The following is a 15,985-nucleotide window of genomic DNA, read 5'->3' on the forward strand; positions in this document are numbered from 1 at the left end:
CTGCCTGGAGATCATCAGCGCCACCTTCAGCGTTATGATCTATGACCCTTTAGAATATTTTCATAACCCCTTCCATGGAAGTCTGTGTATGCTCAAAGTGTTTAACAAATCGCTAATTTGGAGCTCTGCTAACCTGGGGAAAATGAGGTTGAAAGATTTTCTGAGAATTTCAATTTTATAGTATATCACATAACACCTATCAGTATGTAGAACAAGAAAACTAGAAGATGCTTTCTGTTCCTAGCCTATGGGACACAATGGAATCATCTGTGTTCTACATCTAGATAGGTCCTGATGTTTTTCTCCTTCATTTGCATAGTCATCTTTTGAATAGGCACTCCACTACTTGTGCCTAGCCTTGCATATCCATTTTTGAGAGGACAGAAAGCAGAGAGTTTTATAATTTCATCTGGCTGGAAAGCAGACCATCTGTGTAAGAGTAAGTTTCTATTCAATGTGTACTGTCATTGTGAGTTGTTGGGTGTTTTTTGGTTGGTCTTAGGGCTTGAACTCAGGGTCTAGGTGCTGTCTCTGAGCTCTTTCTCTCAAGGCTAGTGCTCTACCACTTTGGTTCACAGAGCAACTTCTGATTTTCGAGTGGCTAAGAGAAGAGTCTCAGATTTTTCTGCCCAAGCTGGCTTCATATAGCAATCCTTAGATCTCAACCTTCCAAGTAGCTAGGATTACAGGTCTGAGCCAGCAGTACCTGGCTCATAATAATATTTTTTAACAACACAAAGTTTACTAGTGTGTTCTTACCAGATTTGTCAGAGTCCCCAAGCTTATTAAATGTTATGCTTTCTGTATCTTCCCTAAGTGTTCACATTTCCTTCTCCTCTCTCTGCTCTAAAACACATGTGAGAAGTGTCTGTCTGATGAAGTTGATCTTTAAACAAGTAGGTCCTATGGTGACAAATCCATACCTAGTCCTTCAAAACAGCAATCACCTATGTGAGCAGTGCCCTAATGCTAACAATGATCCCATTGCTTTAAACATGGTTGGCACTCTATTACAGGTCCACAGAGGGCAATTAGCTTTCCTGTTATGAAACCATCCCTCTTTCCCCCCTTCCTTCCTCTCCCCCCTCACTTTTTCTCTGGTTCCTGTCTTCATCCCTCTTGGCTTTCTTCTTTGCTCTTCCCTTACTCTCCCTCCTTTCTTTTTCTTTCCCTCATTTTCAATTTCTTTCTGTATCAAATAAAGCATAGCATCATAAGCCATACATATATTTCTATCTAAAAACATATTTTTACTCACAAAAGACAAAATCCTTCTCACCACTGAAAACTGCTTTTGAATCTATTCTGCAGGTTCTATAATTATCTAAGGGTTTGCACATTTCTCATGGGTAAATAATAACCAAATATATTAATTTGCTACTACTTTAATAAATTAGGCTGTAACCGAATTCCCTATCTTCTGGCTTTGGCCTTCTTTTCACCTGAATGCTACGTGGAAGTGAAAGAAAATATACTCCAGCCCAACTACATGCACCCCCAGCATCAAGCACTACCATTCACTATACATTTAAAGGTAAAAATGATACTATTCTAGGCACATATGACTATTTCACAGCATATAAATATAATATAAATATAAATATTTTGCTTTAAGCAAAAAGTCTCATATGGGAGAAATGTAATGAAAAAATGGTGGTTAATATCCAGTTCTTTAGGTGGTTCAGTAGTAGAACCAAAACCAAAGTCTTCTACAGGTCAAGAGAAGCTTAAGTTATCTTCATGTTTTGAAGGATATTTTATATTAAAAGAGGAAGTGAGCAAACACAGAAAAAGTTGTAGAGTTCAAGGATATTTGAAATGTCTGTATTAAATAATTTACTGCTTCTAATTCCAGGAAGGGTATATACTGAAACTGTGTATTCAGAAGACAAATTGGGTGTTTTAATTGTATGTGAATGAATGCATGGTTGTGTGTGTTTATGTGTGTGCAAATGTACCTGTATACCAAAATTCTTAGTGATAAAAACTTAAGGCTATATGATAAACATATATTTTCATTGTTATCATTATCACTGCTGTGGCTAAATACATAAAATCTTTTGGAGAGATGAGAGATTCGTAGAAAGGGAAGAACAGGTAGGCTACTTTTACCCACCTCTGTAATGTTCCATTTAATTCTTCATCTGTGACAGCATGGCCATATTATGAAATTTTCTATACCCATACATATATTTAGGGACACACAGATAAAAGGGTTCAGGACGATACTGGATTAGGTAATAGTAATGACATTCCTGTTATTTGCAAGGGAGTCTCTGGTTCCCAAGAAGGTGAGAGTCCCTCTCTGCAATCCAAGTGGAGGACCATAAAAGAGCACAACAATGAAAACAATGCATAGAAATTATTATTTTTATGTAGGCAATTAAATTTGAAATTAAGAGGAAATGAATGAGGGATGAATTCTTCCAAGGAGAATTCTACGGGAGAATGACCAATGATGACTCTGAGATGTCATCCTGAATTCTTCAACTTGTTACAAATAAGATTGCTTAGAAATAAAATGTAGGGGGGGGGGTGGCTGGGAAGGTGGCTCAGTGGTAGAGCACTTGCCTTGCATGCCTGAGGCCCTGCACCCCATAAGCAAAAAGAAAAAGGCCAGAAGTGGCGCTGTGGCTCAAGTGGTAGAGCACTAGCCTTGAGCTGAAGAGCTGAGGGACAGCACCCAGGCCCAGAATTCAGGCCCCATGACCGGACCCCCCCCCCCAAAAAAAAAGAAATAAAATGTAGGCCATTCAGGAACATGCAAAGCTTATCCTCAGCTCTACCATCACTTATATTTTCTGTTTTTTTCTTTTCTTCTCTTTTCTTTTATTTTTTTTTTGTGAACATACTGTACAGAGGGGTTACAATTACATGGGCAAGATAATGAGTATATTTCTTTTCTTTTTTTTTTTTTTTTGTCGGTCGTGGGACTTGAACTCTGGGCCTGGGCACTGTCCCTCAGCTCTTCAGCTCTACCATTTGAGCTACAGCGCCACTTCCGGTTTTCTGATGGTTTATTGGAGATAGGAGTCTCATGGTCTCTCCTGCCCGGGCTGGCTTTGAACCGCGATCCTCAGATCTCAGCCTCCTGAGTAGCTAGGATTACAGGCGTGAGCCACCAGCGCCCGGCTAATGAGTACATTTCTTATCAAGCATTGTAGCCTCCTTCTTTGTTTACCCTTCCCATCCCTTCCCATCCTCCCCCTGTTCCCCCCACCCATTCCTTCTCCCCCCACCCCACCAAAGTTGTAAAGTTCGTTTTCGACATGACAACTTGTACTTCTCATTGTTGCAACGGGTCCACCTATATCCTTAAACGACTTGTTTTTCCCCATCTCCTCCACAAATTATACTGACATCAAATATCATCACTTATATTTTCTAAAGGATCGGCACTCAACTTATCAAGGAAATGAAAATGTCTCTGACAGGTTTAGAAGGTAGTAAGTTTCACAAAATATTTGTGGATCATACAGTTGAGTTAAATTATGCATTCTTTGAGATTGTGCAGGTCCTTCTGCTCCTCTGGCTGTTGCTCTTACTCTATTTATTCAATATTTAGATATTTGTAAAATTAAGGAACTTGCTATCATATTTCAGTGCTGAGGAGAAACCAGAAGCTATCAACTGGAAACGTGTCCAGTGATCTTTGATAATAGTTCTGAGCATACAGCTTAGCACATAATAGTTACGTGATGCAAATAATGAATGCTGAATCACATTTTATATGATGTAAAGCCTATGAAAAGCATGTAATTTCCAAAGTTGAACCCAATTTCATAACCATAACAAATTCACATAATTAATATGAATAAATTACTTATTTGGCTTTGAAGTAGAAATAAATTTAATACAACTTGCAACTTTAGCTGGCAATCCTTTAACCCCTGTCAAAATTTGCGTATGCATTGTTACAAGTGAATTATAATTTAAGTTCCCTAAAAAGATCCCAGCACACTACCTGCTGACAGCAAGTAATTCTTATGAATTATTTTAATGCAAAGGTTGAATATCTTTTATGTAGACAAATCAGAACATATTTTAATCCAGAGTTAGTATACACATCTACATAGGCTTGGCAAATTTCAAATGTGTTGCATTTGATCTGAGGATGAAAGATTTTTTTCTTGATTTATGTGATCAATTTCACTTTTGTTTACTATTACTCTGTTGCCACCTTTCTGTTGTATATGCTGTCATCAAGCAGAGCATACACTGAAAAGAATCAATCTTTCATGAAGGAAAACCATCAAAAGTATTTCTGTGTCTTCTTTCTGCTTATTTGATAAAGAACAAAAACATGAACAATGTATTGGGGAAATAAGATAGACAATTTTCACCCGGTTTCCACAGAAACTTTTACAAATGAAATATTAACTTAGAATTTATGCTCTAATTCTGCTGACAAGACTAAATTGTGAATGGCTATTTACACCATAGAACTGGGTTCAACTTTATAGGAATGTGCTTTGAAACATCTGTCAGCAACACTGCAGTGTTTTTGTTGCTGCTGATTCCTTTTTTAATTAAACAAGAATACCTTGTTTAAGCATAAAGAGTTAGCTTAAATTTAGCACGGCCCAATTTTGATGATAATGATTCATTAGGCAAGCTAATACACTTGCTTTTCCAGACGGTAGTACCATAGTAGGAATGCCTTTTTTTGTTTTGTTTTGTTTTTTGTTTTGTAAGTTCACCCCTTGAGCCTCAGAATCAGCTTTTACAGTTAGGCAACTTCCTCCTCCTTGCCGGTCCCCACACTGCCCTGACTATTTCCAGGTTCACGATATCTTAGATCTTACTTCTTATACTGTACTGGCAGTGAACCAGCTTAGGAATTAGATCGATTCACACTGGGTAAGACTTAATTGCAAGTGGTCTAAAGCAAACGAAAATCCCTTGGCAGCAGCTACAAAAAAAAAAAAGAAAAAAAAAAAAAGAAAAAAGAGCTGTACCTGTAAGACTTGGAGAAACGAAATCTTGATTTGGCTCTTGGAGAAGGTCCTGGAGCTGTGACTCCCACAGGGTCCCACACAAAAGCCATTGGAGTAAAGATGGTGCCAGGTTCCACAGGACCAGAGAGAAAGTCAGAGCCAGTGACGGGTTCAGGGGCCGGAGGGCCCTGAGAGCAGCAGCAGGCACTTGTAGCTGAGTGTGGGCATTTCTTCTGTGTGGTGGTATGCGGTGACCAAGCGGTGGCAGGCTGGCTAAGGCAGGGCTGAAAGGGGTGGCCAGGGCTTCCTGCAGCATGACACTTGCCCTTTGCAATCGAGCTTGCTTCACTCCAACTTTATCTTATTATTTGTGAAAGAAACACTCCCTTGAAATTTTGTTTTTAAATATAGCCCTGATTAAGCAGCAGAGTCGTATGTCACTCCTGAAAAGCACAACACGTGCATGTGCACCCCCCCACACACGCACATGCGCGCACGCGCACACACACACACACACACACACACACACACACACACACACACACACACACACACACACACACACATGGAGCTTTGACTGGAGTGGCTAAAACTTTTTGCTAGCACGAACAGTTTCAAAACAGTGAGTAGAGGGCACTGTTTTAAACAGCAAATGCATGCCTATGACTAGGAAATTTGACAGATTGCTAAATTTCACCCACTTAGCTGCCAAAAGTCACTTTTCTTATTTCACTTCTCCCAGAAACAGAGAGAGGGTACTTTATTAGCAAACCCTCCACAAGGATTTGATTGTTTGAAAAACATCAGTCCCTCCCTGCATGTCAGTGTGTGAAGAAAACAGGCAGATCACTTTCAGAGCCTCTGGCAGCTTTACCCCTCCAGGAGATGCTGTGTCACCTTGGTGAGCTGAGCTCTGATGTGTGACTCTAACAGCAAAGATCTGTTGTCTTCTCCATTTCCTATTCCCTAGAAACAGTGCTTAACTCTCTGCTAAATCCCTTCAAACAGCTTTTGTTCAAGTTCAATCAGTTATGAAAGCCAAGTAGAGTCCTTTGGATGTTTAACAGCACAACACATCTCACACAGGCATATATTTCAAGATATTGCTCTCCATGAGTCAAAGGACTCAGATGCCCTCATCAGCTCTCAGCAGTCCAGTGGTATTTAATGTTAACAGTGTAGCATGATTCCATCAGTCCCTGTCCAAACACTGCCCGGCGGGTGACCTCCCCTGTAAACCAAGGCAGAGCTCCACTTTTCCAGGATAAGATTAGACAGGCTTGGAGAGCCCAAGAGAGAATTTAACCCACTAAAAACTGGACAAAACTTAGCAATACTTATACCTAGTGAACATCCCCCTATCTGTCAAATTTCCATACCCTAAACCTCAATCTTTATCTTACAGACCAAATAGGGGTGGAAATGTGCATGGGGACACCATAAAGAATTAGACAGCAACATGATGCAGATTTTTCACAAGAGCCTCCAGCACACCATGGGTTTTTAAAAGAGTGCTGCAGGTTCCATATCAGCTTTAGGGCTGAGTAATAGGAAACATTTTTACAGTTCCACCTCATTATCTAACATTCAGGCTGCAAGGGAGTGGGTGAATGATAACTGCCCTAAATACCAGCAGCCTTGGGGGAGGTGAGGGTTCAAAACCAAACACATGCAATAGCAATCAACTTGCAACATCTGAATGCTTCATAGATCTGAATGCTTTTTGCTTTTGTGTGGGGATCTAATTTCACATGAACAAAATAGCCAGTTGCCTTTGTGGTAGTTTTTGTGGAGGTTTGAGGTGTCTCTATCTATGTAATCTGCTCTTTGAATACAGGAGAGTACACCATTAGCATTTCATTCCCTTATATTAGTTCATTTATACATGGGGCGGGTTCTTAAGCAATGCAAACATTCCTGAAGAAATTAATTAGTGCTGAGCTAAACAACTCTGTGTTTAATAGGAAAGCATCATATGAACCTAAATCAAGATACTGGAAAGAAACTGGCTGACTAGGAAAGAGGGGAAGAGCCCCTGAGGGCAGATGGGGTGGGGGAGGGCAGATGGGGGTGTCAGGATTGGGAGGGTACAGGGAGGCAGGAGGGCAGAAGGGAGACACTGATATCTCACATAACTCCAAAGCTCTCATTCTATCCAGTGAGGCTTTAAATTTCCTAGGTAAAAGAGCATCACTGGTGTCTGACAATAAAATCTACAGTCCAGATTGACTGGAAGCAGAAAATTATTACCTTTTTTGTTATTTCAATTTTACTTACAGTAAGACAAACCTTATCTTCCCATCCAGCCTAAAGCTAACAATAGCTATTTCTATTAGTAATTAATTGTCTTTATTTTCTCACCAAGTTATATATTTGAAAGGATAACGCACCAGTTGATAACAAATTGATAAAATATTAAGTCATGATCATAATCCATAGTAAACTATCATAGGATGTCCAACTTTTCTAAAGCTTACAAGAAAGGAGAGGCAAGCTACCATTTCCCCCCATGATTGCTAGCAATGTTTTTCCTCTACTCCATTCATGGTTCCTTAACAGTTAAACAAGCTAAAATCAATGGAACTGTAAGTATGAGATTATCAACATGAAAGGGCAATCTTTGGGCTCTTTTTTCTAATGTGAAATCTGATAGAAACATGGGTCTCTGGCTATGTTAATGCTATTCTTCCTTATAAATTACTCACCACCACCACCTTCTCATTTCTTCTGTACAGTTACACATAATCCCTCACAGGTTACAAGGTCTTAACAGGGTCACAGAAATAAGCTACTTATTTCTGAGATTAACTATGAGCATAAGCCTTAATTTCAAATATAAAATACCATATTGTTCAGGCTAGCGTTTCATAGATAGGAGCATTTAAATGGCTGGGAAAAAAATTTAAGGGCATGTTTCTTAGGATAAAGCTTTACTGTAATTTATTTTCTAGTCAAATGCTTATAAATTTTATTTCACAGGTACAAGGGTAGAAAAAAAAGGCAAAGAGGGAATATTTTTAGTGTTTTAATTACTATCACATTTTAGTTCTGTATTTTCCCCCAAAGGAATTTTAGTAAAAGCAAGACTGAATGGCAAGAAAAGAAGTACCATCTGTCTTCCTTTACAAGTTGAAAACTCAACTTTTTTTCCCAGTGAAAACAGGATTCTGACTTCTAAACATGGTTCCTTTCAATTGTTAATCATATAATTACTAATCCCCTGAAATAAATAAAATGCCCTCCTGCCAATTACCTCAATCATATGTTATGCCAAGTTCTAAATAAGGCATCATTTTTGCCTCTTGACTATTTCTATGATTTTAGTTCCAAGATTCCAGAAACTACACATGATAGATTGGGGTTTGGGGATTTGACATAAAAACTCAAAATTTCCTTTCTAGGAAATAGTTGGCCACCAGAAATTGATGCAAAACTCCCAAATTTAAACATGGGAGAATTTCCAATCCACAAAGTTAATCATTTACCTACATATAAAGTATTTTTGAGGCTAGAGAGGGTTGGGAGAAGGTGAGCTAAACTTCAGAAAAATCAAGAGTTACATTAGTGGGTATGTTATGTTGAAATACATTGCTTCAGGAAACCAGAGAGGCAAATAGAGGGGTTTCAGGATAATGCTGTAATTTTGAAATAGTTGCTGATTACAGAGTCAAAATCAGAAGAGATTAACATGGAATAAAAAACTAGTAGCTGGATGGTGGTAGCTCATAGCTATAATCCTAGCTGCCCAGGAAGCTGAGATCTGAGATGCATGGTTCAAAGCTAGCCCTGGCAGAAAAGTCCCTGTGAGACTATTATCTCCAAGTAACCACTCAAAAACCAGAAGTGGGGGCTGGGAAGGTGGCTCAGTGGTAGAGCGCTTGCCTTGAATGCATGAGGCCCTGGGTTCAATTCCTCAGCACCACATAAGCAAAAAGAAAAAAAGCTGGAAGTGGCGCTGTGGCTCAAGTGGTAGAGCACTAGCCTTGAGCTGAAGAGCTGGGGGACAGTGCCCAGGCCCAGAGTTCAGGCTCCACGACCGGACCCCCCCACCAAAAAAAAAAAACAAACCAGAAGTGGCACTGTAGCTCAAGTGGTAGAGAGCTAGCCTTGAGCAAAAGACCTCAAGGACAGCTTCCCAACCCTGAGTTGAAGCCCCACAATCGACCAAAAAAAAAAAAGAAAAAGAAAAAAAAGAAATAGTATTAGTAACAGTATATGTCAGCTATCACAGAGTGTAGATGTCATTATTATAATAACTGTATTTTCAGAGTGGTCTATGGCAAGAATATAACAAAATGCTGTTTGACAGTTAGACTGCTGCATTTGTTAAAACTAGTGTTCACTCAGTAAATTGTATTTCTTGGAAAAGCTTTCATTATATTAATTATATTTATCATAACTATAATTCATTTGTATAAATGGAGGTGTTAGCATTATTTGGCAGCATTTCATTTGTAGAATAAACCATATAAATCTAAATGTGATGTGAGTCTGCTTGATTTAGATGTCAATTATTCCAGGTTATGAAATGGGGGGGGGATTATTTTATACGCTAGAATGAAGAGGTATGTGAACAGAATTAAAGGTATCCTACTGAGAAGATTAAAAAAGCATGCTCTATGTTTTAAACTTCTGAAAATACACCACTGATTTATGTATATCCCAGAATACAAGGAGAAAGAAGTTGGAACTTAAAGGCCAAACTCATGTAGGCATAAAATGATCAAAAGATATGTTTAAACATAAGATTAAAAGATCAATAAAACTTTAGATTGTGAATCAAAATGTTTTACTATATATTTAGCTGTTTTCAGCTATAATGGAATATTTTTAGGACTGTTTTAACAGTTCAGAAGATAATTAGGTCAGCCTTTTTTACTCAGTAAGGCAACAGAGCTTCTAAATTCTTAGCTAAATGATGTTTAAGGGCAGTAATTAGAACAGAAGACATGGGAGAAAAGGAAAAAAATAACATATATTAACTACTTACTAAGTGAATCACAGAGACTTAGACTATTCTAATTAATCAACAGGAAGTATTTCTAGAGTCAACTTCTTTCAAACATTTCAAATTAATGTAGGCTAATGATTTGAAATGAAGAAATATACCTAATTTTACTTAAAGATGTATAAAAGTCTTTTTTAAGATAAATTATTGTTTAAGTCTCTGAAGATTGTTAAAAGTCAGAAAAATCTTTTCAATATTGCACTTATAACATAAAAAAAATTCTTTCAGTTTTTGACTGGTGAAGAACAGAGCAGATACAAAATTCTTTTTAAAAGACACTTCCTGGAATGGGAGGGAAAAACTAGAAGACAGCAAAGGAAGGGGTGATGCTGTCATAGTGCCCCAAAATATACGTATTCTTTACCTGACTCATGTAACTATAACCCCTCTGTACATCAACTTTACAATATCAATTTAAAATTTAAAAAAAGAAAAAGAAAAAAGGCACTTTCTCCAGGAAGCCTTGACTGCTTCCCCAGACCATGTTCTGTCTCCACAGTACCTTGCAATTCTTTGTTGACACCAACATATTCAGTGTCTGGCTTTTCTGACAAACTAACATGAAGGAGGCCTGGATCATATTTTGTTTTGTCCTTGAGTTCCTAGTGCTTAGGTCAAATGGCCTAATAATCTTCAAGGATACCATATTTTGAAATGGAGGACAATTATTTTACATGCTGGGAGGCAGTAGGATGCTAACCTAAGTGAAGGCATTATGTAGTTTTAACCATGTTGAGAAAGCATGCTCCTAAAATGCATCGTCACAATCATGTTTGATAAATGAACAACCCAAAATTCTGAGCAAGTCTTTAAGATAAGATGATTCACCAGAATTAGACTCTTTTAAGTAAGGGGGGAGGGTAGAAAGGGCGGAGGTAAAATCCAAGTAATACACATAGACTTTATTTAAAGCTGTATTTCCTGAGTAAACCAAGGTTGCTGCAATAAATAAATAAGAAAATAACAAAATAAGAAAAACTACTATCACTATTATGATCAAATGAACCTTTACCCAAAGTAACTTTATTCTCTAATAAAACACCATAGGAAAACATCCGGATAGCATGAGCATAGAGGATTAGAAATTAAGAACCACAGTAAGCCATGAATTTCCTATGTGACCTTGAACACTGTTTGCTTGACCTTGTTGAGATGAGAATCAGGCCTTTCAATCTGATTCTCATTTGAGGCCCAGGGGGGGAGTTTTTGAGAATATAGAAAAGGTAGTTTATAGAAGCATTTGAAAATACACAAAATTTTACCCAGCCCCAACAATAAAGTTTGTATACTTTTGTGGGAGCTATAGAAGCTATTTATATACAGATAGAAACATTTCAATTTAAAACTTGTCCTTTGAAATTAGTCACATAATGGAAAGACTTGGAAAAAATTATATTAAGTGAAGTAAGCCAGGCCCAAGGAAACATAGGTCCCATGGTTTCCCTTATTTGCAATATCTAGTATATGTCTGAGTCAAGCAGAAAAGGTCAGATAAGGTGATGTTAGGGAAATGAACCCTAAGATATGTATTCAAATGTTTTTTTTCTTTCTTGTGATTGTTTCTAACACATTTATAAGATGATTTCTTTGTTGCTTCATATGTCCCTCTCCCACAGTATAACCCCTGCTTTCACTGTATTTAATGTTGGTATAATTTATGGACGGGAAGGGAAAAAACAAATCGTTTAAATAGGAATACAGGTGGACCCATTGCAACAATGAGATGTATAAGTTGTCAGGTCGAAAACGAACTTTACAACTTTGGTGGGGGAGGGGGAGCAGGGAGGATCGGGTGGGGGCGGCGGGGGGGGGGGGGGAGGATGGGAAGGGATGGGAAGAGGTAACAAAAGAGGAGGCCACAATGCTTGATAAGAAATGTACTTATTATCTTGCCTATGTAATTGTAACCCCTCTGTACAGTATTTTCACAATAAAGAAAAAAGTAAAAAAAAAAAAAAAAAGAAATTAGTCACTTTGTGAGCACAATAAATAGAGGTACCATTTTTTCACTTTCCAAAAAGGTGTTCATCTGCTGTTTCAGTGATTAAGTGGAAATATTTTTATGATAAGAATAGAATAGAAGGTGCTTCGTTTCTAAGGTTAATCCTCTAGCTTTATTTTCAGTATTAAAATCATCTATGGATTTTATTTATAATAAAATATGTTTATCATATAAAATATAATAAACTTCAAAGAATTCTAAAATTAGCTCAGGGAATTTTTCTCAATTGTTTTAAATCCTGGACTTCTCCAAAATGCAGAAATGTTGTTGTTGTTGCTGCTGTTGTCTCATTTGAAAACTTATAGGATCCTAAAGCCCTGTTGTTGAACTGGAAAAGCATTTGCAACCCTGAATACAAGCATGCTTCTCTCCTTGTTGAGCACATACCAAACAAGGGTATCCCTGGCTTGTTTCAGCTAATAAACAAGCAAGAACTGTGATGGAATTGCTAGTCTACAAAACAAAATCATTTCCCTGAGGAGACAAAAAGAAAGACAAAAAAAGTCACTAAATACCAAGAATCCCTAAATAACAACAATCTCGTGCACAATTTTGGTGAGCTGAATTTTTTCCATGACAGTGTTTTATGTCGTGCTAAATCTGGAAATCCATTTGTTAGAGCAACACTCACAAATGTTCCTATTTGTGGGCATTTACTGCTGCCCTGTCCTCTATAGATCTCCTCCTTACCCTGACACCTCTTGGATATTGGGCACTCTGTGAACAAACCTCATCAGAAGGTCATGGTGACTTTCAATTCCTTTTCTTACAGTAATCATTTCTTACAATGATGTTTGTTGTTTATTCTGTGGTAAAGGCATATGCTATCACTATGATCTCCTCCATCTATCTCTGAGTATCACATCATTTGTATTCTATTTTATTTCTGAGGAAATGGAGTCTTCCAAAGTTGGAGTAATTTGTCCATGTGATCACATAGCCCATGGGTAGCAGATAGATGTTAAAAGTGAGGTCTCTCTGATCTAACGTGTGCCTAGAAGAGAATGAAGGAATGGAGGAGTCAGGTCCTTAGACCTTAGAGAGTTTAGTTTACTAAAGACAAATTTGTAAATTTTTCACAAGAAAAGGAACAGACATCAGATACAAAACCAACCTAATCTTATTTAGTTTGTCAACATGTAGATATATATTATTATCATTACTTCATAGAGAAGAAAACTAAGGCTCAGAGAAGCTAAGTAGTTTGGCTGCCACCATAAACTAAATATATAACAGAAGACTGAGTCCATGTTAGTTCTGCCTGTCACCAGCTCTTTTCTGTAACTGGCTTATTCAAGTCCTTTAAATTCCTAAGTCTGGAGAACAAGTACTTCCCCGTGCACTTAAGGAGGTCCAGAGACAGCAGACAGAAGCTGAGTGGGTACAAGGGTAATAACTAGCAAGTCACCCCAATAGGCCTCCTCAGGCCTGGTATGAGGAATGGTTTGAAGAAAAGTAATAAGATCAACATTTGTATATACTGTACATTTTCCACCATTTGCAGTCTGAATAGTCTGCATAGAAGAGAAATATATTTTTCAGTCCACCCATCCAATGGTATATCAATTAGTAGAGGGTAAAATAGAAACCTGCATTTTTTAGTTATAGTTAAGAAAATTATTTACTTTTAAAATTTATTTTATAATCATTTGTTCTTGTTTTCTAACAGGATACACAAAACTTAGAGCTAGCCAGGCGCTGGTGGCTCATGCCTGTAATTTTAGCTAGTCAGGAAGCTGAGATCTGAGGATAGAGGTTCAAAGCCAGCCCAGGCAGGAAAGTCTATGAGACTCTTATCTCCAATTAACCACCAGGGACAGTGCCCAGGCCCAAAGTTAAAGCCCCACGATAAAAAAAAAAACAAAAACAACAAAACAAAAAACTATTTCTTAGCTCTCTATCTAGGGTTTTGGTGGCAATGATATCACTGGCTTGATTTCTATTGGTCTTTATTTCTATTGACTTTATTTCTATTCTGTGTTCTCAAGTTTAACAAGTAAAACAATAGGCCCTTCAGTGAAACTTAAGCCCCTAAATTTTGGAGAATAAACTATTTCTATAATAAAGACTGTCTCTTTCAATGTAAACTAAATTTGGCAAAGTGCATTGTTCTGTCACTAGTCTAGCAATATTAAGTAAAATCTTTTATAGCAGAATTCTGATTGAAATTGGACATATTTTGGTTTCATATATTAGTTATCAATAACTTGGAATAAAAAAATTGAGAAGAAAACAAATTGTCATCAAAGAACCAAAACTCTGTGGATTTTTAACTCCTAGTCTCAGTAATGAAACATTTACGGTAGTAGGTATTTTTCTAGATATTCTAAGTGGGACTTAGTCTAAGTCATAAAATCATCTGAAATAAACCGAACTAAAAAAAAATAGCCTGCCAAGGTAGCTTCTACATACAATTTTGTTCCAACAGTTACTGCAATCAGCCGGGCTTCCTTCTTTCCTTCCTTAATTCTTTGTTTCTTTCTTTTATCCTTGTCACTTAAGCATATACATTAGGTATCTACTGTGTGCCATGTGTGATGCCAGTTGATCAATGGTTAATGTAACTCATGCCCACAGGAAGTTTAAGGAGCTAACTACATCAAAAACTAAAACTCTAGGCTTATGACATGGCACTGACTAGGTATAGTAGTTTCTGCCCTTAATCCAGTTAGCTATTCAGAAGAAAAGATCAAAGGTATTGGAATGGCAGTGTAAGTCCATTGAGAACAAAACATTAGTGAGCTCCCATCTCAAATAAGTTGGGCAGGGTGGCCTGTGACTGTGATCTTAATGTGTGGGAGGCTGTGAGAGGCAAACCCTGTGAAAAAATATGAGGTCTTCTCTGAAAAGTACCTTAGAAGGAAGAAAATAACTGGAGGACATAGCTCAAGTAGTAGCGCACCTGCCCTTCAACAGACATATCAAGATACTATGGTAACGACACAGAGGGATACATTTATAAAGTTCCTGTTTCATGCCAGTACAGGATTTATTTTTATTTATTTATTTATCTATTTATTTATTTTTATTATAAAGGTGATTTACAGAGGCATTATGGTTACATAAATCAGGCAACGAGTACATTTCTTTTTGAACAGTGTCACCTCTTCTCTTGTTTTCTTGCAATTTTTCCCTCCTGAATCCTCTCCCCCACAAGTTGTATAGTTCATTTTCACCATAGTGTCTAAGGAGTGTCTCTGCTGCATTTGTTCACCCTTTGTCCCACCATTTCTGTGCTCCCCTGCTTACTCTCCCCCAAACAGATAAACTTACATTCAAGACAAAAGATACAGAAAACCAAAGCAGTGACAAAGGAGAACAAAACAAGAACAAAATAACAAAAAACATCTTGTTTCCATTTCTTGTCGTTCATGTCAGTAAGTATTCTTTTATGTGATCATAAGCACATAGCTATTGAGCCTTTGTGATCCTCTCCTAGAATATCAGCATGGGTTATAATTCACAGCTAAGTGGCTGAGGGCACAGGAGGACCTGGCATCTCCTTACAGAAACTCTGAGAGAATCTCATCCGAAAAAGTCTCTGTAACCTGAGGTGGATGCAGTTATGCCCTATTAAACGTACCAGTATGTTCCCTAACATGACAAAATCAACAAATATACAAGCAAACATACCAACCGCTCACAATTTAAAGCTGGCAAAAACAGACCTTGGAAACTTACTCTTACAAATACAGACTTAGAGGCTTCAAGTTTCACCATTAGCCCGGAAAGAACACTTAATGACAGCTGCTTACAATGCAAACTTAATGAGACCTACAAAACTTGTTCCAGTGCAAATATTTAGGAAATGGTTCTTACAATATCAAAACTGATTTTTTTCCCCTTATAGTAGTATAAGCAGTGAACACTAGTGTATCAGTTACTTACATTTTACAAGTAACATTTGGGAGATTGTTTCTAATGGGTGGTTATAATAATGGACGTGAGCAATGAAAATTGTAGTGTTATTATACCTGTAGTCTTATATTGAACTTAAATTATAGGTCTCTATGCTTTCTTACTTACTGTATTTTAAAC

General features: G+C 37.5%; 1 protein-coding gene across 9 annotated transcripts in view; it reads right to left on the reverse strand.

Moving 5' to 3' along the window:
* Positions 1 to 15,985, reverse strand: part of Pde4d (phosphodiesterase 4D) — a 1,379,127-nt gene that overhangs the window by 331,454 nt on the left and 1,031,688 nt on the right. The window contains exon 1 of one of the 9 annotated variants that reach the window (XM_070041222.1): positions 4,959 to 5,590. The exons of the other annotated variants lie outside the window; for them this stretch is intronic. Coding sequence (XP_069897323.1) covers positions 4,959 to 5,047 — 89 coding nt within the window. The 5' untranslated portion in view covers positions 5,048 to 5,590. Of the gene's footprint in view, positions 1 to 4,958; positions 5,591 to 15,985 lie in introns of those variants that run through there. 9 annotated transcript variants of the gene reach the window in all.

This window comes from Dipodomys merriami, unplaced genomic scaffold (genome assembly GCF_024711535.1).
Source record: "Dipodomys merriami isolate MVZ:Mamm:240054 unplaced genomic scaffold, mDipMer1.0.p SCAF_30, whole genome shotgun sequence".
Lineage (NCBI taxonomy): Eukaryota > Metazoa > Chordata > Mammalia > Rodentia > Heteromyidae > Dipodomys > Dipodomys merriami.